The 26,354-nt window shown below is 39.5% G+C and overlaps 1 protein-coding gene across 1 annotated transcript in view; it reads left to right on the plus strand.

Annotated features, from left to right (window-relative positions):
* prelid3b (PRELI domain containing 3) overlaps positions 1–24,948 on the plus strand; it is a 56,382-nt gene extending 31,434 nt beyond the window's left edge. Inside the window, exons 5-6 of the mRNA XM_060918184.1 lie at positions 7,941–8,043; positions 21,717–24,948. Of these exons, the coding sequence (XP_060774167.1) occupies positions 7,941–8,043; positions 21,717–21,833 (220 nt within the window). The 3' untranslated portion in view covers positions 21,834–24,948. The remainder of the gene's footprint in view (positions 1–7,940; positions 8,044–21,716) is intronic.
* The last annotated feature ends 1,406 nt before the right edge of the window (positions 24,949–26,354 follow it).

Consider the following 26,354-nt stretch of genomic DNA (forward strand, 5'->3'; position numbering starts at 1 on the left):
CGTTGTTATGCATGCCAGTGTTTCCCACAGAAATTTTGGAAACTATGGGGGCAAGCCATGGGGGAGGCGCAGGGGTTGTTTAAAATTGAGTGATATGTTAAATATTTAAGTTATTACTGAAAAACTGTTGATTAAAAAAAGACACTGAGAAATGGTCCTATAAACAACTTTACCAGGACTACAAAAATGCAGAAAAATAGGCTTTACTTATCCAAATGCTCCTGTTGGTTCAAAAGTTAAAGTGCATAGAACCTCACAGCACAACATGAAGTTACCTTAAAATATAATTGCCTCAGCTTTCATGTAAGAAAAAAAACCTATTAATACTAGTACTGTGTGCAGTCAGTCTCTCCTGAAGACTAAATTAAACAATAATTATAAACTAATAAAATAAATGGCTCAGGCTTCATAGAAGAAAAAAAACAATTTGAACAGAATCTCACAGTATGATGCTGAAGCTGCCTAAACAATGGAAAATAAAATACCATTTTGGCAAAAACATTGGCATCCATTAATTTCTTGTATTAAGTAAAAAAAATGTTGCCAGATACTGCTGACGTTTTACAGCCCAAAATATGTTCAAAACCCGCCAAAATGCACTTAAAACTGCCCAAATTGGGCGGGAAACCGCCCAATCTGGCAACACAGGCGGCAGTAATGGCTGCACTCATGTTGAGGATGTAAACACAGTTGACGCGGCAATGCATGACATAGTGGATGTAATTTACGTTCACAACTTTTTTTTTTTTTTTTTTTTGCTGTCAGAAATATTTAATATTAAATTTTGTGACTCAACTGACAATAGCCGGCGGCATAACAAGCCATAGCTGACGATTTGCCGCCGGTGACGGCTACTTTTGAGACCGCTGGTCACTGACCTATAAATCACTCCAAGCTAATGGTGGACAAGCTTTTAGTGATTTATTTAGTTTTATTTATTTATTTATTTATTTATTTTTTGGAACAGAATTCAGATGCAAAAAAATTGTCAAACCAGTTTTTTATTTATTGGTGAACTTTACAACCTATTTGAGTACATCACACACACAGAAAACCCAGGATTTTATGAAGTCATTTTCATAAGGCCAGCACTTTTTAACAAAGAATCGTGTCTCAGAATTTGCTGAAAATCGCAGTAGCTCTGGTTGAAGCAATCATATCTTGAAGGATGAAAATGCATGACTGGATGTTTTTGCAGCATTAAGGTTAACTTATCCAACTCAGAAACAACCTAAAACTCTGCAAATTCAATAGCAGATTGTTTTAAATTGAGATGAAGTCTCATATGGACATACTGATGTTAACATTCATAAAACTAAAGTTGATTAATGTTAATTATTAACGATGACTTTTGCATTGCCTATTTGTTTGACGTCAAGTCAGTTTATTTGTATAGTGCTTTTAGCAACAGACATTGTCGCAAAACAGCTCTACAGAAAAATAGAGGCTTTTTTTTTTTAAAATATGTGAACTAATTTTATCCCTGATGAGCAAGCTGATGGCGATGTGTGGGTCGATTTGTTGTCTTACAATGATGTAAAGATTGTTTGCACTAGTGGATAATTGCAGCGGATACTGTAAAATTAACGTTACATATCTCAAATCAAACAGTGTTGTGTCTCCGAGGCAGCCAGGTGATGATCCAGAGTGTGAGCATGTGTGCGTACAGCAGGGGAGGGGAGTGGAGCTGATGGCGCACGAGAGTGTTTCTGAAGCAATGGGGCAAAACAGTGTGTGGTGTTTATGTAAAGGTGTTTTTTGTTTATGAAACTGTGGCAGGATAAATTAGACGATGGTGGGCCTCCACAGTTGAGTAATTAATGGGAAATTCTGCATTCCAAATTTAGTTTCCCCCCTTGGTGTTCTAATAACTTGCATGCTTCTGGGACTGCTTTCCACTAGTTTTTGGAATGTGGCTATTGGGAATAGTTTGGAGAAGGCCCACAGATGGTAGGGTGTCCACAAACTTTTGGCCATATAGTGTACCTGTAAAATGTGGATTGAGTCGCAGAGAGAAAGAGGGTGTGCCTTACTGGGCTCAGGTTGTCTTGGTGGTAAAGTTTTCTGTAATGTGTGGGTTGGACTCAAACAACAGCTTGTACTTTATTTTGGGCAAACTAGAAATTGTCAGTCTATGGCAGGGGTTACAAAATGGACAGAGAGTAAAACACAAAGGTTGTCTTGAAGCAAGAAAAGAGATGCAGGTCAAAACCAGGAAACTGAACTTGGAAATAAACAGAGAACCAAAATCATGGCTTGAAACTTAGTACCACAAAATGCAGATTGTCTTGCAACAAAACATAGAATTACATAGGCTTAAATCGACAACAAAAATAAAAATGAATCAATAATAGGTACACAATCTTAACACAACAGGACAATATACTAATCACAGGACCTGGATAGAGTCAAAACAAGAGTAGTGCTGCTCATGCTAGAATTGAACTGTTCGTTCCTCTGAAATGGCAAAACATAGGATTCTTTGGCAGACCTTCCAAAAGCTGACAAGGGTCAAGAGGAAGGCATTGGCCAGAAGGAGGGGCATCTTCAGTAGAGCAGGGAGGTAGAGTGATTGTTCTGAGCAGAGCAAGGAGGCACAGTGACCTCCTCAGTGGGTCAAGGATGCAGCACAGCATTCTTAGTGGAGAAGGTAGGGGCACTACATCCTCAGTGAAGCATGGAGGCAGAGTGATGTCCTCCGTGAAGCAGGGAGATGGATTGACCACCTCATCGAAACGGGGAGATAATGAGGCCTCCTCAGTTAAGGCAGGAGCTGGATACAGAACAGACCTGTAGGATGGCTTTAGCGATCAGCACTGGAGTCAGGTGACAAGACTACTATGTCATCAGCAAAGCCAGGACGAACTAGCACAACGGCGGCATCATCTGCAAAGCCAGCAGGGGGTGGAGTGACAACTTCCTCAATGGTGCAGGGAGCTGGAGTGAAGTCTTCAGCAGAGCAGAGGCAGAGTGGCATTCTTTATGAAGCCAGAGAGGGGAGCAGTATCCTCCACAAAGTCAGAGGGGCATCTTTTGAACTAAAAAAGACAGGGAAACCTAAACATGGCTCAGAGCTTGCTTTAGAAAATACTTTGTAAGATCTTGCAACGTGACATGGAATCTAGAAGCGCATACTGTAAGTAGACAAATGAGAATGAATACAAAACAGATGCACACAATCATGACACAACTGTACAGTATACCAATGACGTGACTGGGTGAAGACAAGACATAGGGCAGCGATCCAAAAATAAAAATGGTGCTGTTCTCACTGAAAGGTGCTCCCAAGAAAGGGGAAACTTTTCATATCGGTGCCATGACTTATCTTTGAATTTATGAAAGGGATTTTATCACTTCTATAATGCCATCTGAGTGATGTGTAAGCATATTGGGCAAAAAAAAATTGTAAATGAAAAATCTAAAACTATTTGAATATGGAGCAGTTCCTCACAAAGAAATTAAGTTAATTCTGTTAATCTTGTCATGAGCTTGAATGACTGAGCAAAGCATGCTACTTAACATACTGTTTTGAAATTTGGTAATAAAGTTGCACCAATTAACTTGCCAGTGATCAGAACCGGATGATTTTCATCCTGATCGGCACTGATTGTTGATCGGATGATGAAGCCTGAATATTGCCAGTTTTGTTGCAGATTTTGTCCACTTGTCCTAACACTTGTCTGTTTCCATCCACACATTCATGTTCTCTGCCCCTCTCCCTGACGACAGTGTGTGCATGGACTCCCTTTGCCCCGATGTTATGTGAACCGACACACTTAAAGGAAAAGTACCTGTTTGGAGATATTTTACTGTGTTGGAGGAAGATGTAACATTCTGCATAATGCTGTCCCAGCATGTGATGGCATGCCAGTGTTCCGGAATGAGGCATGATGTGCAGCACAGTGGTGTCTAGTGTAAATTACTGCCATGCATAACGTGCATGCCAGTAATTTGAGAATAATGGTGTTGCTTTTTGTGCACACTTGGTACCACTTTTTTTTTTTTCTCCTCCCCCCTGTGTAAAAGGTACAAGAATCGTTATTTCTGTACTGAAGTTAAAAGTTAAGGAAGACTGGTGCTTCTGAATGTGTTTTGAAAAGGGAAACCAGATACAGGCCTATTTATTTATTTATTTATTTATTTATTTATTTAGATTTGCTGTTTATAAGATTGTATACAAAAAGCTGCATGGTCTTTTAAACTCATGTTTTTGTTTTTTTTACTTTTTGAACAAAAAAGAATTATATAATGTGCAATTATTTTTGTATACTATATTGTATTATTAATAATGTTAAAAGGTGGCATGGTGGTGCAGTGATGAACCCTTACAGCAAGAAGGTTCTGAGTTTGAACCTTGTGGCTTTTCCTTTCCTCTGGGGTCTTCTGTTTTGTCCCACAGTCCAAAGACATGTGGCTTAGGTCACCTGGCTACTCTAAATTGCCCATACAGTGCCCTCCATGGCACCCCTTGTAAAGATTAGTAAAAAGGGCTAGAGAAAAAATTGCACCTTTTGGTGAAGTAGCTTTATCTCACATGGCTTGGGACAAGCCATGATAATTGCCATGATAATTTAAGGACTGAAGTTGCCACAAACAGTCTTGCACTTGAGTCTCCATTAGTGAATAGCTGATAACATCAAACTTGACTTCATGTTAAAATGATAATGAAGATCCTGGTTACACAGTTGTACTTTTTTGATTATATAGCACATGGGTATAGAAATAAGTTATTTATAATCTTGTCACCCAGATGTGGATTGATTCCCCCTTTTAAAGCTGGTTCCTCTCAAGGTTTCTTCCTCACGTCATTGAGTTTTTCCTTGCCACAGTCACTTCTGGCTTGCTCATTAGGCGTACATTTATAAATTCGTTTATGTAAAATGCATAATAAGAATTTGCAGATTTCTGTAAAACTGTTTTGTGACGGTATATTGTTAAAATGTTCATCGTGGGACTGAGGGAGAAAATGATTATATAGATGTGTAGTCTGCTAGTATTCTTAAACCAAGAAAATCAGAATCAGTAATGGCAGGTTAACTTTAAAACAAATTCGGTAGTCGGTATTGGCTTAGTAAAATGCAGTTGGTGCACTTTTTTTTTTTTTAAGCAATTTAATTTGTTTTAGGAGGAACATGCAAAACAAGTTCACACAGTTACATGACTGTCACATACAGTGGATATAAAGTGTACACAACCCGTTAAGATGATAGGTTATTCTAATGTGTGTGTAAAAAAAAAAAAAAGACTAAATAAATTCAAAACTTTTCCTGCCTTTAATGTGACCTATAACCTGTACAATTCGATTGAAAACAAACATTGGGGGGTGGGTTGTACAATAAGCTGGTTGTACAATAAGCTGGTTGCATAAGTGTGCACACCCTTAAACTAATACTTTTTGTTGAAGCACCTTTTAATTTAATTACAACATTCAGCCCTTTTTGGGTAGGAGTCTGTCAGCCTGCCACATCTAGACTTGGCAATATTTGCCCACTCTTCCTTGCAAAAGCACTCAAAATCTGTAAGATTGCAAGGGCATCTCTTGTGCACAGCCCTCTTCAGGTCACCCCACGGATTTTCAGTTGGATTTAGGTCTGGGCTGTGGCTGGGCCATTCCAAAAAAATGGAATTGGGGGGGGGAAATCATTGTCATGCTGAAAGATGAAATTCCTTTTTGTCTTCAGCTTTTTAGCAGACACTGGTTTTGGGCCAAAATTGACTGGTATTTAGAACTGTTCATAATTCCCTCCACCTTGACTAAAGCCCCTGTTCCAGCTGAAGAAAAACAACCCCAAAACATGATGATGCCACCACCATGCTTCACCATGGATATGGTGTTCTTTTGGTGATGTGCAGTGTGTGTGTGGGGTTTTTTTTTTTTTTTTTGGCACCAAACATACCTTTTGGAATTGTGGCCAAAAAGTTCAACCTTGGTTTCATCAGACCACAACACGTTTTCCCACATGCTTTTGGGAGAGTTGATGTATTTTTCTGCGAAATTTAGCTGGGCCTGGATGTTTTTCTTTGACCCTATCTCATAGTCCAGACATATGGAGAATACGGGAGATTGTCACATGTAGTACACAACTGATACTTGCCAGAACTTCCTGGAGCTCCTTCAGTGTTGCTGTAGGCCTCTTGGCAGCCTCCCTGACCAGTTTTTGTCTTGTCTTTCCATCAATTTTGGAGGGACGTCCAGTTCTCGTTAATGTCACTGTTGTCCCATATTTTCTCCACTTCTTGATGACTATCTTCACTGTGCTCCATGGTATATCTAATGCCTATTATTATTATTATTATTATTATTATTATTATTATTATTATCTCTCCGCATTGAATTTCTAAACTAAAAAAGCATGGATTTGATAAACTGGTCTCCTAACGAAATTGACACAGTTTCTGGGTTCGGGGGAAACCCACCTGTCCTGCCGGAACGTTGGAGGACATTGAAGATATCTACCTATTTGGAACCATGATTATCAGACTTTTGCTGATTGGATTAGGCATTGCCCTGGTATATCGAGGAAATCGGACAACGGTGACAGCTGTTCAAAGCCCCACAAAGCTGCCCGATATGATTGGAGCGGTGGGCAAAGCTGTCGGCACTCAGACTGTGGTAGAACTTGAACCACAACATGGTTGTCATCTTGGAGACACTTTCGGTTTTGCAAGGAATAAGTATTTCGGAGACCAAATTTAATTGAACAGAAATGGACAGATATGGACGAGTGGTGTGGACGTATAAAGACTGCGTCTGTTTGAAAGACCAAACAATATCTTATCGACATTCAGCTCCCTGAACAGCACCGGCCTCGATCAAGGCCGTTGCTGGGAAAACATTTCCCCCAGAAGGTCACTGCTGGGAGACACTCTTGCATTCTTCGCATTCCTTCCCCAATTTTCCGCGGTCGCCGTTTTTCACCCCCAGTGTGACAAGCGGGTGCGTGACCAGCGCCGTTTGCATGGCTGCAGGAGCGGACGGCTGCTTGCTTGCGCTGGGTTACCTCTACCTCCTCCCCTCCCCTCAAGTCCCATGTTTTAAAGTGTCCTAGTGTTATTGTGTGCTTGTGCGGAGGTTTTTAAATGCTCCCACACTGTACTCCTGATAGGAGCATAGTGGGGGGGGGGGGGGGGGGGGGTTCTTTTTTTTTTTTTTCCCCTCATCTTTCCTCATGTTACTACTGTGTTTCTTTTATCCCTGTCTTCCTGTCCTGTTCCCCCTCTGTAAGGACAGGTTGATGGTCAATTTCACTGGTAACAGTGATAATAAAGGGTTCATTCATTTTTTTTATTATTTTTTTATATATAATATATATATATATATATATATATATATATATATATATATATATATATATATATATATATATATATATATAATTTTTCTTTTCATACCCTTGTGACTGATACCTTTCAACAATGAGATCCCTTTAATGCTTTGTAAGCTTTCTGCGAACCATGGCTTTTGCTGAAGGATGCAACTGGGTAAATGTCTGAACTTTTATTTGGGGTTAATCAGTCATTTTAATTGATGGCAGGTGTGTACCCAAAAAGACTGGATGCTGTAATTAAATCAAAAGGTGCTTCAACAAAGTATTAGTTTAAGGGTGTGCACACTTATGCAACCAGCTTATTTTACATTTTTTATGAATGTTTTTCCCCCTAACAGATTTTTGTTTTTCAATTGAATTGTACAGGTCAGGTCACATAAAACGTGGGGAAAGTTTTTTTTATTTATTTATTTATTTATTTGAAATTGTATATCGTGGCCTCTTAGGTTTTTCTAATGTAGAAAAAAAATGATTTTAACGGGGTGTTTTTTTTTTTTTTTTTTTTTTTATAAAATCCATTGTACCATGCAGGTAACCATAAACCTGGGGTTTAAACCACCGGCCCTTATAACCACCTTGAGTGCACTGATGCTGTTTGATCTGATATTACAGGACTGTGTTGACCCAGGAGGCCATCATCTCTGTGAAAGGAGTTAGTCTGAGCAGTTACCTCGAGGGACTTATGGCGAACACTATCTCAACTAATGCAGGAAAGGTTGGGCTAAATGTCTTAGTTCTCTACTGTTTTGCTACTTTTACATGTATGATTTGAAAAATAAGGTTGGTTGGATGTGTGTGTGGGGGGGATTTACAAATTGAATGGTTGGTGTGGGTTTTTTTTTTTTTTTAAAGATTAGATTCAACTTTGTCATTGTGCAGAGTACAGGTACAAAGCCAATGAAATACAGTTTTTCAATTGTTATGCTTTTGTAAAGTTTGATGTTTACTTTTATTTAAAAAAAACTTTTTTTTTTTTCTCCCCTCATGCTGTTTTAGCATGGCATAAAAATCCCTTTAAGCCTAGGTCACAACCGGACGTACGATTTTTTTTTTTTTTTTTTTTTGCCGTTTCCCAAATCGCTGCATTTTTTTTTTTTGTTCATGGAGAAAAACTTAAGGCCAACGTGCGTCTGTCTTGCAACCTGAAAAAAACGGAAGCGCCTGTAGAGTTTGTTTGACATGATGACAAAGAACCTCTGCGGCCGGTCTACGGCTTGAAAATCAGCACGTCACACGCGCGCCCTCCGTGCGTTTCTTGCGTTTTTTGCACGTAGACCGGCCGTAGGAGCACATACGGCTGGTTGTGACCGAGGCTTAAGATAAAACAGGCTGATTTTGGTGATGTGCTAACAGAATTGGTGAGTATGGATGATAGAGTTGGATGTGAGCCAATCAGAGCAAAGCTATTTACTTATTTTAAATTAGGTTTCAGTGCAAAAGAAAAAATAACCAATGCAGGGTTCACTCACCTACCCACCTGCCATTTAACATCAGTTTCCGCTGCTGGCGAGTGGTTTTGATGTTGCATAGTATCAAAATCCCTTAAGATACAGGCCTAAAAATTAACTTCAGTACTTGGTCACCACTTGGGCCAGTATCCCTGAATTCTTAGTGGTCCAGGCCAAAATAAAATGGCCCTTAAATTTCCTCTAGTCCAGTGGTTCTCAAACTTTTTTCACCAAGTACCACCTCAGAAAATACTTGGCTCTCCAAGTACCACCATAATGACCAACATTAAAATACAGTAGCGTAGTAGGCCTAAGTATTCATTAAAAACAAGGGGGAGGTTTTATTTAACAAGTATATTTAATATTGTTGGCCACTAACATTACACACAGTACTTTGAACAGTAACACTGTGTTTTAAATATAGGAAAATAAAACACTGTACTTAAATAATGAATCAAATAAAATTAATTGCACATAAAAGTGAAATAAACATTGTACTAAAATATTAACAGTTCTTAAAGATTAAATGAAAATGTACTTAAGTTAAATAACTGTACTTAAATGTTAAGTAAAAAAAAGTACTGTACTCGATGTACTTGAAAAAAATCAAAACAGGCTATGCATAGCTGCAGTTCTTGCCGTTTAACTCCAGTGACTGCTTTCTGAAACAGAAACACACACCCACAAACAGAGGAAGAACAAAAATAAAGAATAAAGATTAAGAATAAAACAAAAGTGAGGAAAAGCATTAAGCATGATACATGTCATCTCTTTGGCTAATGGTAAACACAGCAGTTCCCCAATTGTGTGCGGCTTACCGGCTCTGACGATCAGGAGGCTGGCACGATATGAAGCTTCCTGCGCTTTGGCTACAGGTGTACCATAGGACAGATTGGTGGACTTGGACTGCTTCAGTTCATCACGTTTTCGTAAAAAAAAATATCCATTGGTTTGTCTTTTAGTGCTGTGTGTTTGGTTGTAAGATGCCGTTTGAGATGCAATGGTTTCATGGACTCATTGCTCAGAACGTCCCCGCATACAACACACTGCGGCCTGGGCAGCTCCTCTGTCCCGCTCCAAATGAATCCCAGTTTTATGTATTTTTTGTCATACTTCCTCCTCACTGGTTTCTGCTGTTTGCTAGCAGTTCTGGGGCTGGTTTTGCCACTGTCATTAGCATCTGCGCTCGGCTCACACACGTCCTCTTCAGTTCTCCCTCTCTCCTGATCCACGCTCCCATTCGCGGATTTAAGCCACGACAGTAATTTTGTCGTACTCGTCATAATTAGCAAAGCCACCTCCACCTTTTCCCATCACAGCCTAGTCTACCAATGGCGGATAACTGTCTGTCAGCGGAACCGGCGGGAATGCGTACGTATGCTACGTATGGCTACCCAGAAGCACTTGCAAACTTTTTTTTTTAATTATTAACTTAATTTGTATCTCCTTTCATTTTCTTGTCATCGGTTGATAAGAGATTTTCATCCATTCGGATATTATGGATAGTATTTCACGTTTTTATTTTTATTTTTTTAATTTTATTTATATTCAATTAAGTGATTCTTTGGCGTACCACTAGAATGGAGCCTGCGTACCACTAGTGGTATGTGTACCACAGTTTGAGAATCACTGCTGTAGTCGAACACCGAAAATAAATAAATAAAAATTTAAACCATTTTTACTTGAATAACACCTCATGGTGTTTAACTTATGCCCCCAGAAACGGCTTAATCAACATTTAATTGTGTAATTGTTTAGATATTGTACATTATTCAAACATTACACTACATTAGTCATTTAGCTGGAGTTTTTATTCAAATGGCCCTTTTCCACTACCCTTTTTCAGCTCGCTTCAGCTCACTTCAGCCCGACACGGCTCGCGTTTCGACTACCAAAAAACAGCACGACTCAGCTCACTTCAGCCCTGCTTAGCCCCTAAAACTCGCACCGTTTTGGAGTGGGGCTGAAGCGAGCCAAACCGAGCTGAGTGAGGCTGGGGGCGTGAGCAGACACTCCCCTGTGCACTGATTGGTGAGGAGGAGTGTCCTCACATGCCCACACACGCCCCGCGAGCACGCTGGGATCTGTAAACCTGGAAGAAGAAGAATTACGAATTACGAGAATTTCTGAAGCCTTATGCGCCTCGCCTCATCTATACGCTCTTGCCAGTATCTGTTGGCGTTGTCGGTGACAACAAGCCACAGAACCAAGACCAGCAACACTAACGACTCCATGTCCATGTTTATTGTTTACTATTCGGGTCGTGAGACTACCGCTTAAAAGGTCACTGATGTCACTGTTTGCGCTGCTTAATGACATCACGTGACGTCCACCCACTTTCGCTAACTCCACCCAATGTGTCCACCCACTTCCAGCCAGCATGGTTCAGCGCGGTTGTAGTCGAAATGCAACTCCAATAGCCTCACTCACCTCGACTCAGCATGGCACGGCTCAGCCCGACTCAGCCGCGTTTGTAGTGGAAAAGCGGCAAAAGTGACTAACAATAAGTGCATGTAGCCAAGAGAATCCAAGAGTGACCAGTGCTGAAGTACTAGTGTAAACAAATAGCCTACAAATACCATTCAATATCTGGAATGATCAGGGTAGTTAAGAAGTTGAAGCTTGGACAAATACATAGACAAGGAATTATTTAAGTATGTGTTTAAATTTATTTTTAATTTTTTCCCCAAAGTTTGATAGCATTTGCATTAAAATGGTTAGCCTATGCTTCTCTCCTAGCTTTTGCCTCTTGAGCCTATACAAGAGACATCACGGTACAGTAGGCTGGTAGAGTTCTATTAGACTAGACCTAGGCACTTATGGCAAATATGGTTATGGTATTTGGCACACTTTTGTCCAAAGCAGCTTACAATATATAAACCGTACATTTATTAGTAAACCAATATAATCGTTCTACTCTGACATAACTATTATCTGAAAGGTAGGCTGCTGCATGACCTGTAGGAATTTATTTTTTTTATTTATTTATTTTTTTTTGGTGCTTTGGCTAGGCTGAACCTCAGTCTTTAAGCAAACAAACTCTCCCTCTCTTTTACATATAATTTTGCCAATTTTATTACTGTGTAGATAATTGTACACCTCTGTGCTTTTGTAGTTCCTTAGCTCCTCGCCATCAACGCCCTCACTAAGAATAAAATGGTCAATGTCAGCATAGCTGACGTTGGACCACAACTTCACGTCGTCTATCCATTCCGTGAGGGTAGACGGATGAGGCAGTTTGATCATAATATCCCCCAGAGCATGTCAGAAAATCAGACCTGTAACCATCTTTTAGGTCATCTTTATCTACAGTGGTGCTTGAAAGTTTGTGAACCCTTGAGAATTTTCTATATTTCTGCATAAATATGACCTAAAACAACATCAGATTTTCACACAAGTCCTAAAAGTAGATAAAGAGAACCCAGTTAAACAAATGAGACAAAAATATTATACTTGGTCATTTATTTATTGAAGAAAATGATCCAATATTACATATCTGTGAGGGGCAAAAGTATGTGAACCTTTGCTTTCAGTATCTGGTGTGACCCTCTTGTGCAGCAATAACTGCAACTAAACATTTGGGGTAACTGTTGATCAGTCCTGCACACCGGCTTGGATGAATTTTAGCCCGTTCCTCCATACAGAACAGCTTCAACTCTGGGATGTTGGTGGGTTTCCTCACATGAACTGCTCGCTTCAGGTCCTTCCACAACATTTCCATTGGATTAAGGTCAGGACTTTGACTTGGCCATTCCAAAACATGAACTTTATTCTTCTTTAACCATTCTTTGGTAGAACGACTTGTGTGCTTAGGGTCGTTGTCTTGCTGCATGACCCACCTTCTCTTGAGATTCAGTTCATGGACAGATGTCCTGACATTTTCCTTTAGAATTCGCTGGTATAATTCAGAATTCATTGTTCCATCAATGATGGCAAGCTGTCCTGGCCCAGATGCAGCAAAACAGGCCCAAACCATGATACTACCACCACCGTGTTTCACAGATGGGATAAGGTTCTTATGCTGGAATGCAGTGTTTTCCTTTCTCCAAACATAACGCTTCTCATTTAAACCAAAGAGTTCTATTTTGGTCTCATCCGTCCACAAAACATTTTTCCAATAGCCTTCTGGCTTGTCCACGTGATCTTTAGCAAACTGCAGATGAGCAGCAATGTTCTTTTTGGAGAGCAGTGGCTTTCTCCTTGCAACCCTGCCATGCACACCATTGTTGCTCAGTGTTCTCCTGATGGTGGACTCATGAACATTAACATTAGCCAATGTGAGAGAGGCCTTCAGTTGCTTAGAAGTTACCCTGGGGTCCTTTATGACCTTGCCGACTATTACACCCCTTGGTCTTGGAGTGATCTTTATTGGTCGACCACTCCTGGGGAGGGTAACAATGGTCTTGAATTTCCTCCATTTGTACACAATCTGTCTGACTGTGGATTGGTGGAGTCCAAACTCTTTAGAGATGGTTTTGTAACCTTTTCCAGCCTGATGAGCATCAACAATGCTTTTTCTGAGGTCCTCAGAAATCTCCTTTGTTCGTGCCATGATACACTTCCACAAACATGTGTTGTGAAGATCAGACTTTGATAGATCCCTGTTCTTTAAATAAAACAGGGTGCCCACTCACACCTGATTGTCATCCCATTGATTGAAAAACACCTGACTCTAATTTCACCTTCAAATTAACTGCTAATCCTAGAGGTTCACATACTTTTGCCACTCACATATGTAATATTGGATCATTTTCTTCAATAAATAAATGACCAAGTATAATATTTTTGTCTCATTTGTTTAAGTGGGTTCTCTTTACCTACTTTTAGGACTTGTGTGAAAATCTGATGATGTTTTAGGTCATATTTATGCAGAAATATAGAAAATTCTAAAGGGTTCACAAACTTTCAAGCACCACTGTACCTAGCAGTTAGCGTTGACTACAAACCTCAACATGGTGGAGCGGAAGAAAGATACCGGCTTCCGCTATGACACAGCAATGAATCAGGTCAGAGTTTGGGAAAGTTGTGTGCTATGTCCAAAGTCACACTCACTAATTCACTGCTCCCTACTCACTATCTAGGGAATTCTATTTAAAGGACTCTTTAGTGAGCTCATTGGTAAAATGGAAAAAAAAACAAACACTTTCAGATACTATTCCGCCACACCGTTATTTAGGTCATTACTGTCGCACAATTAAAACATGCCGGATCAGTCGGCTGGTGGGTTTTCAAAATAATAAATGCATGTGTTTTTGTGATACATATTATACTGATGCATATTATACTATTCCCACATTAATAAATATAAAGGACTTTGTGTCTACTGCATCTTTTTAGTTCTTTTAAATCAAGGCTGAATACTTTCTTTGCCGCTGGCTTTTATTAAATCAAATTTGAGGCTTTTGATTTATTCCTGGGGTGGCACGGTGGTGTAGTCGTGAGCGCTGTCACCTCACAGCAAAAAGGTCCAGGTTCGAGCCCTGTGGCCGGTGAGGGCCTTTCTGTGCGGAGTTTGCATGTTCTCTACGTGTCTGCGTGGGTTTCCTCCAGGTGCTACGGTTTCCCCCCCACAGTCCAAAGACGTACAGGTTAGGTTAACTGGCGACTCTAAATTGACCGTAGGTGTGAGTGTGAATGGTTGTCTGTGTCAGCCCTGTGATGACCTGGCGACTTGTCCATGGTGTACCCTGCCTTTCGCCCATAGTCAGCTGGGATAGGCCCCAGCTTGCCTGCGACCCTGTAGAACAGGATAAAGCGGCTAGAGATAATGAGATGATTTATTCCTCTCTCTCTGACCTGTAACTTTTTGTATTTTCTCTTATTCCATTTTAGCTTATTTTCTATTTCTTATTATTTTTAATTGTACTTGAATGTCTGTTTATAAAGTGTTTCTTCTTCAGTCCATTCACCCCAACACAAGATTTGCCATTTTTGTGCCACAACTTTATAAATTTGTTTCGTGCCTGTTGTCATAAGGGAAAAACTACTGCTATACTTAATTTAAAATACTTAGCGGTCCTTATGAAACAACTTTTACAGCTGTGTGAAAATGCGCGACAACAATGCATGATGGTATATATTGCTTGGTTATACACCATTTTCACAATGCATTGTGGGATACTATGAGTCCACTATAAAGGGTGTAATAATTCTCAGTATACACTCAGACAGCACTACAAAATGGTGAACTCACTTCATAGTACACTATATAGTGAGTGATTTCGGTCACAGCAGTGGATATCATGGAGCGATCTGAAAACTCACGAACAGCTTTGAATTTTGCAGTAACTTTTATTAGAATTCATGAACTTGGAGTTGAGGAAAGAAAGAGGTACTCAAAGCAAGGAACACTTTTTTTTTTTTTTTTTTTTTCCCCCCCATACTTCTCAAATAATAGGGTGACCAAACCTCAAATTTTAGTAGCCCTGGTCAATATTTAGTTGCCACTGGTGACCGTGTGACTGCCAAGTTTCAACCCTCAATGTAGTTTCCTCCTCCACTTTAACACTACTACAAGCTACTATGACTTTATAATGAAACAGTTTTACAGCTGGATGGCCTTCCTAACATCAGTTCAAAACTCATGGCCTCTAGGGGGCTGGGTTCTAGAGGTTGTCATCCAGCAGGAGCTGGTTAAACCGGGAGAACTGAAAATATGACAAACCAAAAGATGACCGAGAGTGTACGTTAAGAGACAGTAAATGCAGGGATGAGAGTTTTCCACTTTTCAGCGGATTTCCACTTTCTCTGAGTAAAAATCAACCTTTTTGTATTGTGCCAAATCCGTTGAGATTTTCTTTCATTTATTGAGGGGGGTTGGGGTATGTTCCTTCGTGATACTCAAGCGTAATTCATTCCTACGACGATGTTACATGTTTATAGCCTAGTAAACTAGACCCACCTGCCTAGCGGCCAAAAATATTTTTGCCTAGCGAGTGGGTCTAGCCTCGCACCATATAAACAAAAACACCCCGGGTATCAAATCGTGCCTGCCAATCACAACGCAAGGTTTTTGTTTGGATTCTTTGGGCGGGCTTTTGCAGGAGTGATGACAAGGCTGCGCGACGCTGGAGAAAGCACAGCAGGAAAGATGGCTACGGGCTAGTGAACAGCGCACGTTTGACTCCGCTTTGGAATCAGTTTGAGAAGAATTAGACTTGGAGTTTTCGTTGAAACATGAGCAGGAAGAGGCTCTCCGCTCATTCCTTTTCAAGAAGGACGTTTTCGCTGTTTTGCCGACCAGCTATGGCAAAAGTCTGATCTACCAGCTGGCTCTGCTCGTAGCCAAAAGGATGGGGCTAGTTTGTGCAGTACGAAGAATTAATAAACAGCTTTGAAACATTACTTTTTGATTGTTTCTTATTTTCCCGTTATTTTAAATTTTAAGGGAAATTATTTCACCAAACACCACTAAATAAAAACTCTCAAAAACAGTTTAAGCAAACCCTTGAAAAACACTTGGAAAAAAAGTGTATGTGGTACAGACTCCAAACTTGTGGTCATTATCTCCAAACTTCTTTAATATCTAGAACCTGTTTATTAATTAATACGCATTTTGAAAAATTATTTATTTCAAGGTCTCCCCCACTGCTTTCTGTCGCTCTGACTACGTCACAGTCACTGTTGCGCTGATTGGTCAGAGCGTTGGCCTATACGCACAGAGACAGTTTGAAAGACAGCGGTTTATTTCTCCCACCCCCTTCGGAAATGTCTACGGATCGAGGCCAGACTAAATATTCACATTTAGTCTGGCTTGCCAGGCTAACATGTTTACATTTTCGCCATCTTTAGTCTCGCTAAGTCTTGTGGTAGAATACGTGTTATCTACAATGTAATTGGCCAAAACATCGATGGCGAGAGCATGATAGCCAATCATAACAGTTCTTACAAAAGTACCCACATCTGTTCTATTTTATTGAAACTTGCACATGTTCATCATCGCTGCTCTTCAAAAATACGTTTCTCTTTTGTATCGGCTTTTTTAAGTTTATCCCATAAACTTGGCATTCATTTGATTTAATACATTGAACATGTATATGATGGTCAGTAAATCTGAATTAATGCTGACAGTTTTGAAAACTTAAATATTTCAAAAGACTTTTTGAAGAAATCATATGCAACTAATGAGGACATAAGGAGAAAATGTCAGTCACCCTAAGAAATTTTATTTAATATATGAACACTTTGATAATTAATAGAACTTAAGTTTAATGTGAATTTAGTTTGTCATTTTTGTTGATCATGAATTATAACCATACCCTTGAATGTAGAATGTGATTTTTATTTTGAATATTGATTTGAAACATATTTTCATGTAAATATATAAAAAAAGGTAACAGGGTTTTTTTTTTTTTTTTTTTAAATCATCTACTACAGCTCAGATTATAGGAAAAGTGGTTTGTAAGGCCTTATTTTTCAAAATTTTCCTGGGGGGGGGGGGTATCCCTCCCCCGTTGGCTTCATTTTCTGCTTTTTTTGATGACCACCCACTCTCATCCCAGTAAATGGAAAAGAAAGCAGAGCAACAGCTCTGGTTTTAAGGCACCAGTAACCCACGTTTTGCCCTTTCTCATATTGGTACAAAACAGTTCTGCCGTCTAAAGGTCAGACTTGGTTGTTGGAGGCCATTGGGGCATTTTATAGGCTAGGAGGGAAAAACCTCATAGCCACCCTGGCAATAAACAGCCTTTTATTATTTTTTTATTTTTATCCCCCCCCCCCCCCCCCCCCCCCAAAAAAAAAAAAAAAACCTTTACAAAAGCATCTCGGGGAGAAATATTAAATAATTGAAGTGTATGGCATGTCACCTTTTAAAGTTAACACCCCCACCTTTTTTTTTTATTTTTTTATTTTATTAATTAATTTATTTTAAACTGGGTCCTAATTTCCTTTCTCTTTGGGTCCAAATCTCATCTCATTATCTCTAGCCCCTTTATCCTGTTCTACAGGGTCGCAGGCAAGCTGGAACCTATCCCAGCTGACTACGGGTGAAAGGCAGGGTACACCCTGGACAAATCGCCAGGTCATCACAGGGCTGACACATAGACACAGACAACCATTCACATTCACACCTATGGTCAATTTAGTCACCAGTTAGCCTAACCTGCATGTCTTTGGACTGTGGGGGAAACCGGAGCACCTGGAGGAAACCCACGCGGACACGGGGAGAAAATGCAAACTCCACACAGAAAGGCCCTCGCTGGCCACGGGGCTCGAACCCGGACCTTCTTGCTGTGAGGTGACAGCGCTAACCACTACACCACCGTGCCACCCTTATTTGGGTCCAAATATTTACTTAAAAATAGTGCTGTCAAAAATGTCGCGTTATCGCGTTAACTTGACTCAATTTTAACGGCGATAATCTTTTTATCGCGAGATTAACGCTCTGTGACATGATGTAGGTTTTTCATAAGCTTTTGAAACTGCCAGGAACTTGGAACAGAACAGAGACTTTGCTTAGAAAAACGATAACAGCTAGACTGTAATGCCACGCCCCGCACAGCCAGAGTTCTCTGCCCTCCCCCCAAAGAACCAGCGCGGGCAGCTCATGCTGCCGCGCCTCGGGACGAAGAGCCACGGTGCTCGGCTTAGGTTTCGTTTTCCCATCGGCGGCTCCAGCCCGACTTTGCAGTGGCTGTGACAAGACGTGTTATACGGAGCAGTAGTAACTCGTCCCCTCACTTTTAATTACCCGAGCGCACGCCTTAACGCAAAGCGTGCGCACGGGTTATAACTCGTGCGCGCGCATTATCTCGTGCACATGCCTTAAGTCGTTCCCACACTTTATTTTTTTGTTCACCATGTCCCCTCTACGGCTCCGTAGTGTTATGCTCTGCAATAAAAAAAAAAAAAAACATTGGTACAAAGCAAGCCCATTCACTTTTTTATGCTGGTAAGAGAATTACAATGGTTTTTCATGTGACAAAAATATGCGATTAAATTTCGATTAATTGCGAGTTAACTATGACAGTCGCGACATTAATCGCGATTAAATATTTTAATTGCTTGACAGCACTACTTAAAAACGATTTAAATCAGTCGAGTATCAAGTTAGAATGCTATAACCAGCAGTCATTGTTTTACCTTTCTCTTCTTTTGGCCTCTGATGCACCCCGTTCAGTGGCTTTAGTCTGTTATATTGTATGATGTTTACATGAGATCCTTTACATGTTGTCAGGCACTCATTCATATTGTCAATTAGCTAAATATTTAGGTGTTACTTTGGAAATGGACTTCACAAATTCTGTGTGACTTCTCCTATTGACAGTATTGAACTTCTTGCTTTTTATTACCCTATTATCTCCTTGTTCCTCAAATGTGTTCTTGTATTGTCCATTTTAATTATATCGACTGGTAAAGCACTTTGGGTCAACTCCTGTTTTTATCCCCTGCTGAACGAAAGGCCCGAAGGGGGATTATGTCGTGGCAATGTCCGTCTGTCCTGGGAAGGGTGTTCACCTTCTGAAATCAACTCCTCTCAATTTTTGGAGGAATTTCACAGAACTTGAATGGGGTGCTGCATCAGAGAAACACATTATTTTTGGCTTCTCTACAGTTATTTTTCATTCTGCTGATTATTATGATCACATTATCTATCTAGCAAGTCTTTTCCCCACTCAACTATTTGTTTATTGGTCAGTTGTTTGGTTGATTGCAAACACTGGGGGAGGGAATCACTTTAGGTATCTCTCAACAAGACATTTTTAATATTCATTTGCACAAACAGTTGGAAATTAAAAATGTTGTGCTGTCAATAATTGTTATGGGTTACAATTAAAGGATACATCTTGTGCCCCTTTTCTGCAAACTTGGAATGGCCCATTTGAGTGTCTGCTCCTTTAAATGATAATGAGCCACTGCTTACCCCACCCTTTGCTTCTGTGGGGTGTGCAGACACTTGACTGCTACTCATCTCTACTGCAACAAATTACAAATGGGTATAAAGCATTGGTTTTGCTACAGGACCTATGTTTTATGTTGTACATCAAGTCGTGACCACCAAGTGCACTAAAGTGGTGTGGGTTTTTTTTTTTTTTTTTTAAATAACCAAGAAATGCATATTAATTTAGAATATTTATTAATACTATAATACTTATTGTGTATGCCTAATAAAATGGATAATCCTTTATTACCTCAGATAACAGAAAATAAATCAACTTGCATATTAAGTTGCTAAGCTTGTACCTTTTAAGAAGTAAACAGTGTAAAATATCAGTTTATTAAAGGTAGACTGCCTTTCAGATTTTTCAAGTTTGGGTCATAAAAAGAATTTTCCCTGACACCCAATTTTTTTTTTTTTTAGTTGACTGAAAGCTACTGAATTCAAATCATAGACTTGCAATTTTATTAGGGTTTTTTTTTTAATGGAACAATTAATTAATTTAGGGCTTTTGTTTTTTTCTTGCTTCACCATGACCCAATTCACTATAGTACGTCATGCATCATGTGGTGGGATTTCCCTGTTCGCACAAGGTATTGTGGGATACAAATTTGAAACAGAGGAAAATTGAGGATGTGGATGAAATGTGAAAGACTGACGACAGTAACAAAGTGAGCAGAAAAGACGTTATGTTGTGAAGGAAAGGAAATGCAGGACCAAACTAATAAATATTGGTGGTCAGCAAGCACCTCTGTGTGATCAGCTGTTCATTTAGTGACGGAATGATGTAGCGGTCAGTGCACGGTCAAGGTAAACCTGTAGATGGCAGTAATGCAACACTGGATGCCAGCTGCTGTAAAACCCAAAATAAGCAGGTAAACCAGTGTATGTGCCCACCGATGACTTCGGTCTGCTTGACTGCGTGAAGCGAGTGATTTCATGCACATTATTTGCTAGGGAATCCCCTCAAATTTAAATAACTTGCCAGCCACAGAATGACACTTTTTTTTTTTTTTTTTTTTTAATAGATAAAGAGATTGTAGAAATAAACATAGCTCACAATGACTGAATTTCAGAGGGAACTAAATTTCACCGATTTTATGAAATCAAAAGGCTGTATAGCTTTAAATGCAGTGCATAGGGTTAATCAAGTGCAAAATTGTTCACGAGATTAAAGTGGACCACTTTTTAATGCATACACACAATCATAAGTGCAATTTACATAACCTAACAACACTGAGACAAATATTAAATTGTACACTCAGTATGAAAAATTAACAAGAACAGAGCTGAAATTATAGCCTGTGCAAATCCATGGGACACCGGAGGATGTCATTTCATGTTAAGCGTCTCAAAATCAGGATGATGTGATTGGATACAGCTGTTTAGTTTAAGTTCATAATAGGCACTTGCCTTAATGTGTGTTGAGGTCTGCTGTATCTTCACATTCTCCTCTGTATGGTGTCATTTGGAGATCAAGATTTTATTTTTTTTTTCCAACTGATTTGTGGCACATTTGCACTGAGGAACTCTCCGGTCACGTTGATGGCATCAGGTAAAACGAGATTCTCAATAACTGTGTGGGTCTTTTTTTTTTTTTCGCATTTTGAAATGTGGTGATCGAGTCTGATGTCCAAGGTGCTTGCTCTGGAACTGTGTGAATAAAAAATAGAAATAAAATATTCCCTCTTCAGATCTTGTTGCTTTTTGTTGGGGGGGGGGAATCAGCTGGCTTGTCTTCTATGGAAATTAGCCACTTTATGAATCTTGGTGGTTTCATGCAGTCTATAACTCACCAAACAAAACAGTGTCACCTTACACAAACCATGCTTATCATATTTTCAATTACCTTGCATAGTTTTCTTCCAGCCTTTTATAGAAAGAAGGAATTTCACCCTGTTAGATATATTCCATTCAGCTAGCATGATATTGAATGAGTTGAAGACAAATTCAGTATCATGCTAGCTGAATGGAACGTATCTGATCTACTGCTCAACGCCAGCCAGTATATTATATATTATCTCTTCCATGACCTTTGGTTGTGTTTCTACCTGACTGCAGGGCCGTGAAGCAATGGAGTGGGTTATCAGGCGTCTGAATGCAGAGATTGAGGAGCTGACCATTACAGCAAGAGGCACGATGCGGACACCTATGGCTGCAGCGGTTGTAGAAAAATGAACTTTTCAATTTTTTGCATCCTTTAGCATTTTATTTATTTTTTTTTTTTTGCGGACCACTTTAGTGCGTCTTTTCTCGTTCTGTCCTACTTTCTATTACTGGGATTGTGTGTGGGGTGGGGTGTTTTTTTTTTTTTTTTTGAGCATACTTCTCCCCATCTCCCTTGTACAATTGACTCTATATTAGAGGCTACTGGCACACAGTGAATTCTCAGCTTTGTTTAATATTGAAAACAGGCTGCTAGCACTGAACAAGATGCAAGAGGTCGTTCTGAGTGTTGCTGCCCTCAGTGAATTACTACTGAAACTACCTGGGTTAGATTACCATTATTGTATTACTCACATTTGATAACTCAAGTGTTTTTATATTAAAAAAACAGGGGCAGAATGATTGTGCAACATCTATTTTGAATAGAAAAACCCAGGAATTTAATGTAGAAGTCTTAATTATATTTTAGGTTTTCTGAAATCAGCACAGGGTCAAAATTATATATACAGGTTAAAAAAAATACAATATGCCGTATATTTGGTTAAATGTCCCTTTGCAAGTTTGACCTTGACTGGAAGCTTCTGGCAGAATATTTCACCACTCTTCTTGACAGGGTTCAATTAAGCGTTTTGGTTTCCTGGCATGGACTCAATTTTTAAGCACCGTTCACATATTTTCAATCGGGTTGAGAGCGGGACTTTGGGAAGGCCTTTCCAAAAGCTTAATGTTAGTCTGCTTTATCCGTTCCACAATCATATTTGGTGTCGTTAACCTGTTGGAACACCCAATTGTGTCCAGGTTTCTGATGATTTGAGGGTATGCTGAAGAATTCTGAGGTAGTCTTCCTCTGTTGTTCTATCCACCTTGTGCAATGCCTCAGTTCCACTGGCAGCAAAACAGTCCCAGAACATTGATGCTACTATCACCATGCTTAACAGTTGGTACAGTGTTCTTGGGGTTGAATACCTCAGCTTTACTCCTGCAAACATCTGGTCATCATGGCCAAACTTTCCTCCCAAAGATATCAATTTTAGAGCAGGGACTTCTTTCATGGCTGGCAGCCTCTCAGTCCATGTTGATGTAAAACTCACTTGACTGTAGACAGTGACACTGGTGTTCCAGCAGCTTCCTCCTTTGTGATTTCCTGGGTTATTCCTGACCATTCGAACCAATTTCCTTCCAGCTGTGGTTGACCGTTTTGGATCTTCTTCCAGACCTTGGCAAAGTGGCGACACCCTCCAATAACTTGTCAAACTGTTTTTATGTTGGCACAAAGAAGCTAACAGCTGTATGCAAGCCTGATCCTTAACAGGAAGTTAAGAGGCCTTAGCAAGTTGAGACAGTTTGGAACTTTCAGCACCACTAAATGAATAATCTAAGTAGGTGTATGTATATTTTTGACCCTGTATGTGTTGTTGTTGTGTTTTTTTTTTTTTTTTTTTTTTTTTTTTAACCCTCTGATTTTAGAAAACACTAAATAAATAAATTGTGCACCAAATTCTATTTTTTCTATTAAATATGCATGTTTGTACAGTCACTATTCCCCAGAAAAAGAATAGCTTAAAGAAACTGTTGAAAGACGAATGACATTCATATCCTTGGTGAGTGTATGTAAACATTTGACTACCTGTGTATGTGGCTTAAATTTTTTTTTTTTTAATATTTATTTTTTGAAACCACACACAGGCAGTCATATATCCAGGGTCCCAGGCAAGCTGGAGCCTATCCTAGCTGACTATGGGCAAGAGGCAGGGTACACCCTGGACAAGTCACCAGATCATTGCAGAGCTAACACATGGAGACAAACGACTGTTCACACTTGCGTTCACACCTATGGTCAATTTAGAGCCACCAGTTAACTTAACCTGCATGTCTTTGGACTGTGGGGGAAATTGGAGCACCTGGAGGAAACCCACACAGACGCAGGGAGAACATGCAAGCTCCATGCAGAAAGGCCCCCTTCGAACCCAGAACCTTCTTGCTGTGAGGTGACTGTGCTGCCAAGGATATGAATATTAATGGCACTATTTGGCTTTCAACAATACAAGTGGCGTATTTCCAAGTAAAACACTCGTGTCCACACACCCTATATGCGTGTGTGTATGCATGTGTTTTTTTTATATAATTTTTTTTTAATATAAAATATATAAATGACACACACGTATATACGTTATCTTTTTTTTATATACCTTTTTTATATAAAATGAGGTGTGTGTGGGGACACAAGTGTTACTGGGAAATACATCCATGACATTGACATGTTTTTCAATATGTCACTTGTAAGGAAATTGTTGAATTTTGATAAGTTTGGGTACTTTTGTTTGTGATGCATCTATATAATAAAAAGAAAATCACATGCTGGCTTGAAGATATGAAAATTTACGTTCTCGCGTTACTCATTTTTCATATGAAATGTATTTGTGGATCTGAGTGACATTTCCCAATATCTTCACTCTGACGCGATCACTCCATGTTTTTCCTGCTGACTTGACGCATGTTGTCAAAATGGTGAACTGATTCAAAATGATAAAATTTTGATTAATTTGCATTTTTTGTGGCTGTATCTATATAATATAAAGAATATTATATTGTGGTGCGAAGGTATAAAGTTTATAATAGTTTATTATGTTGAAAAATATCATTCGTTCGCTACACTCATTCGTGAAATATGTTCACCACTCAGCTAAACTTCATATCTTTTGTGTATATAAATTGATTTCTACCACAGAAATGCTGACTTGATGTGCTAGTTGTTAATGTTATTATAAAGTTGCCATTTTTATAAGGTAATGTTGTGCTAAACATGTCTGCGTTACTTTTATGCATTGTACTCTGCTCAATTTAGGTGTGTTTTTCAACATCATTCTCGGAAGTTAAAGTAAGGCAAATACTGTACTTTTGTACCTCAGTTTTTCTAGGATTTATTTTACAATCTCCGTTCCAGACAAAACTGTAAAACAAACAGAACATGATGATTTGCAAATCATGGAAACTCTTGTTGAAAATAGTACGGGGACAATATATCAGTTGTTGAAACTGAGACATTTTGTTATACGTTTTTCCGAAAATGTTTTTGAGTTTGATGCCAGCAATTTGTTTTGCATGAGGGTGGCTGTTAGTACAGAAACATTACATGATTTTCAGTTTGTGTTTTATATTTCATTTAATTGAGTAAAAAAAAAAAAAAGTAATTTGTACTGATTTCCTAACAAAAAACACTCAAAGAATTATGCGAAGTAGGCCACAGGTGCTGCGGCATATAATTAATGCACTGGGGATTACTGCTTATTTACCTGATATGCATAGTAATGGTGAATTTTAAGAGGGTGTTTACTATTGTAAAATCATGAAGCAAATTATGGACAATATACATACACGCATGATTAAAAGATGCAGCATTATATGTCATACCAGTGCCGCCCCCCCCCCCCCCCCCCAAGTTTACTGGCTGGGGGGGTGCTTGATGAAGATGGTCACCTGCAGGCCCCCTCCCCACGGCTCTCATCACAGAGCATTTGGACCTGAACAAACAGTTAAAGGAGTCATAGAAGTCTTGAAGTTGCATTTATTTTAAAACAATAATTAGAACAATTTTTACCAAATGTGCCGAGTTACAGACACAAAATTATTTCCAAATAAAAATGATTGAAAGTGTTATACTGTTGTGATTTTGAGATTAAATGGCACATGAACCATTTATAGTTCTAACTGATTTATAACTCTAATTAGAAAGTTGGGGTGGCACAGTGGTGTAGTGGTTAGTGCTGTCGGTGCTGTCGGTAGTGCTGAAGGTCCGGGTTCGAGCCCCGTGGCCGACAAGGGCCTTTCTGTGCGGAGTTTACATGTTCTCCCCGTGTCCGTGTGGGTTTCCTCCGGGTGCTCCAGTTTCCCCCACAGTCCAAAGACATACAGGTTAGGTTAACTGGTGACTCTAAATTGACCATAGGTGTGAATGGTTGTCTGTGTCTATGTGTCAGCCCTGTGATGACCTGGCAACTTGTCCAGGGTGTACCCCGCCTTTCGCCTGTAGTCAGCTGGGATAGGCTTCAGCTTGCCTGCGACCCTGTAGAACAGGATAAAGCGGCTAGAGATGATGAGATGAGATTAGAAAGTTGGATAGCTTATTTCTTCTTTCTGTAATTTTTCATTCACCTCTCCACTGCCTATCACTACTTTGATTCATGTGTTGAGTGAAGGAGTACAGTAGTAGTAGACTGTGCTCGTTTGAAATAATGTAAAAAAAAAAAAGTCATTTTCTATGGCTAGCTAACTTGATGTTTACAAAGTGATATATATTCCAACATAGTCATAACATATTCATAACATTAGTTAACTTGATATAAGAGTGTGTCTGAAGACATCACTCTCATTCTTAAAAAAAAGTCATATGTCCATCTTTTGCCGCTTGGGGGTTCTGACATTGCTAACTATTGTTTGAATCGAATCGTTTGAATAATTTTTGAGCGCCCGAGAGGACAGTGCAGCTTGAGCGGTGGATGTTTCTCCATGGCTCTAGTGCCTACAGGTTTTGGG

The sequence above is a fragment of the Neoarius graeffei genome, chromosome 4, assembly GCF_027579695.1.
Source record: "Neoarius graeffei isolate fNeoGra1 chromosome 4, fNeoGra1.pri, whole genome shotgun sequence".
Taxonomy (NCBI): domain Eukaryota; kingdom Metazoa; phylum Chordata; class Actinopteri; order Siluriformes; family Ariidae; genus Neoarius; species Neoarius graeffei.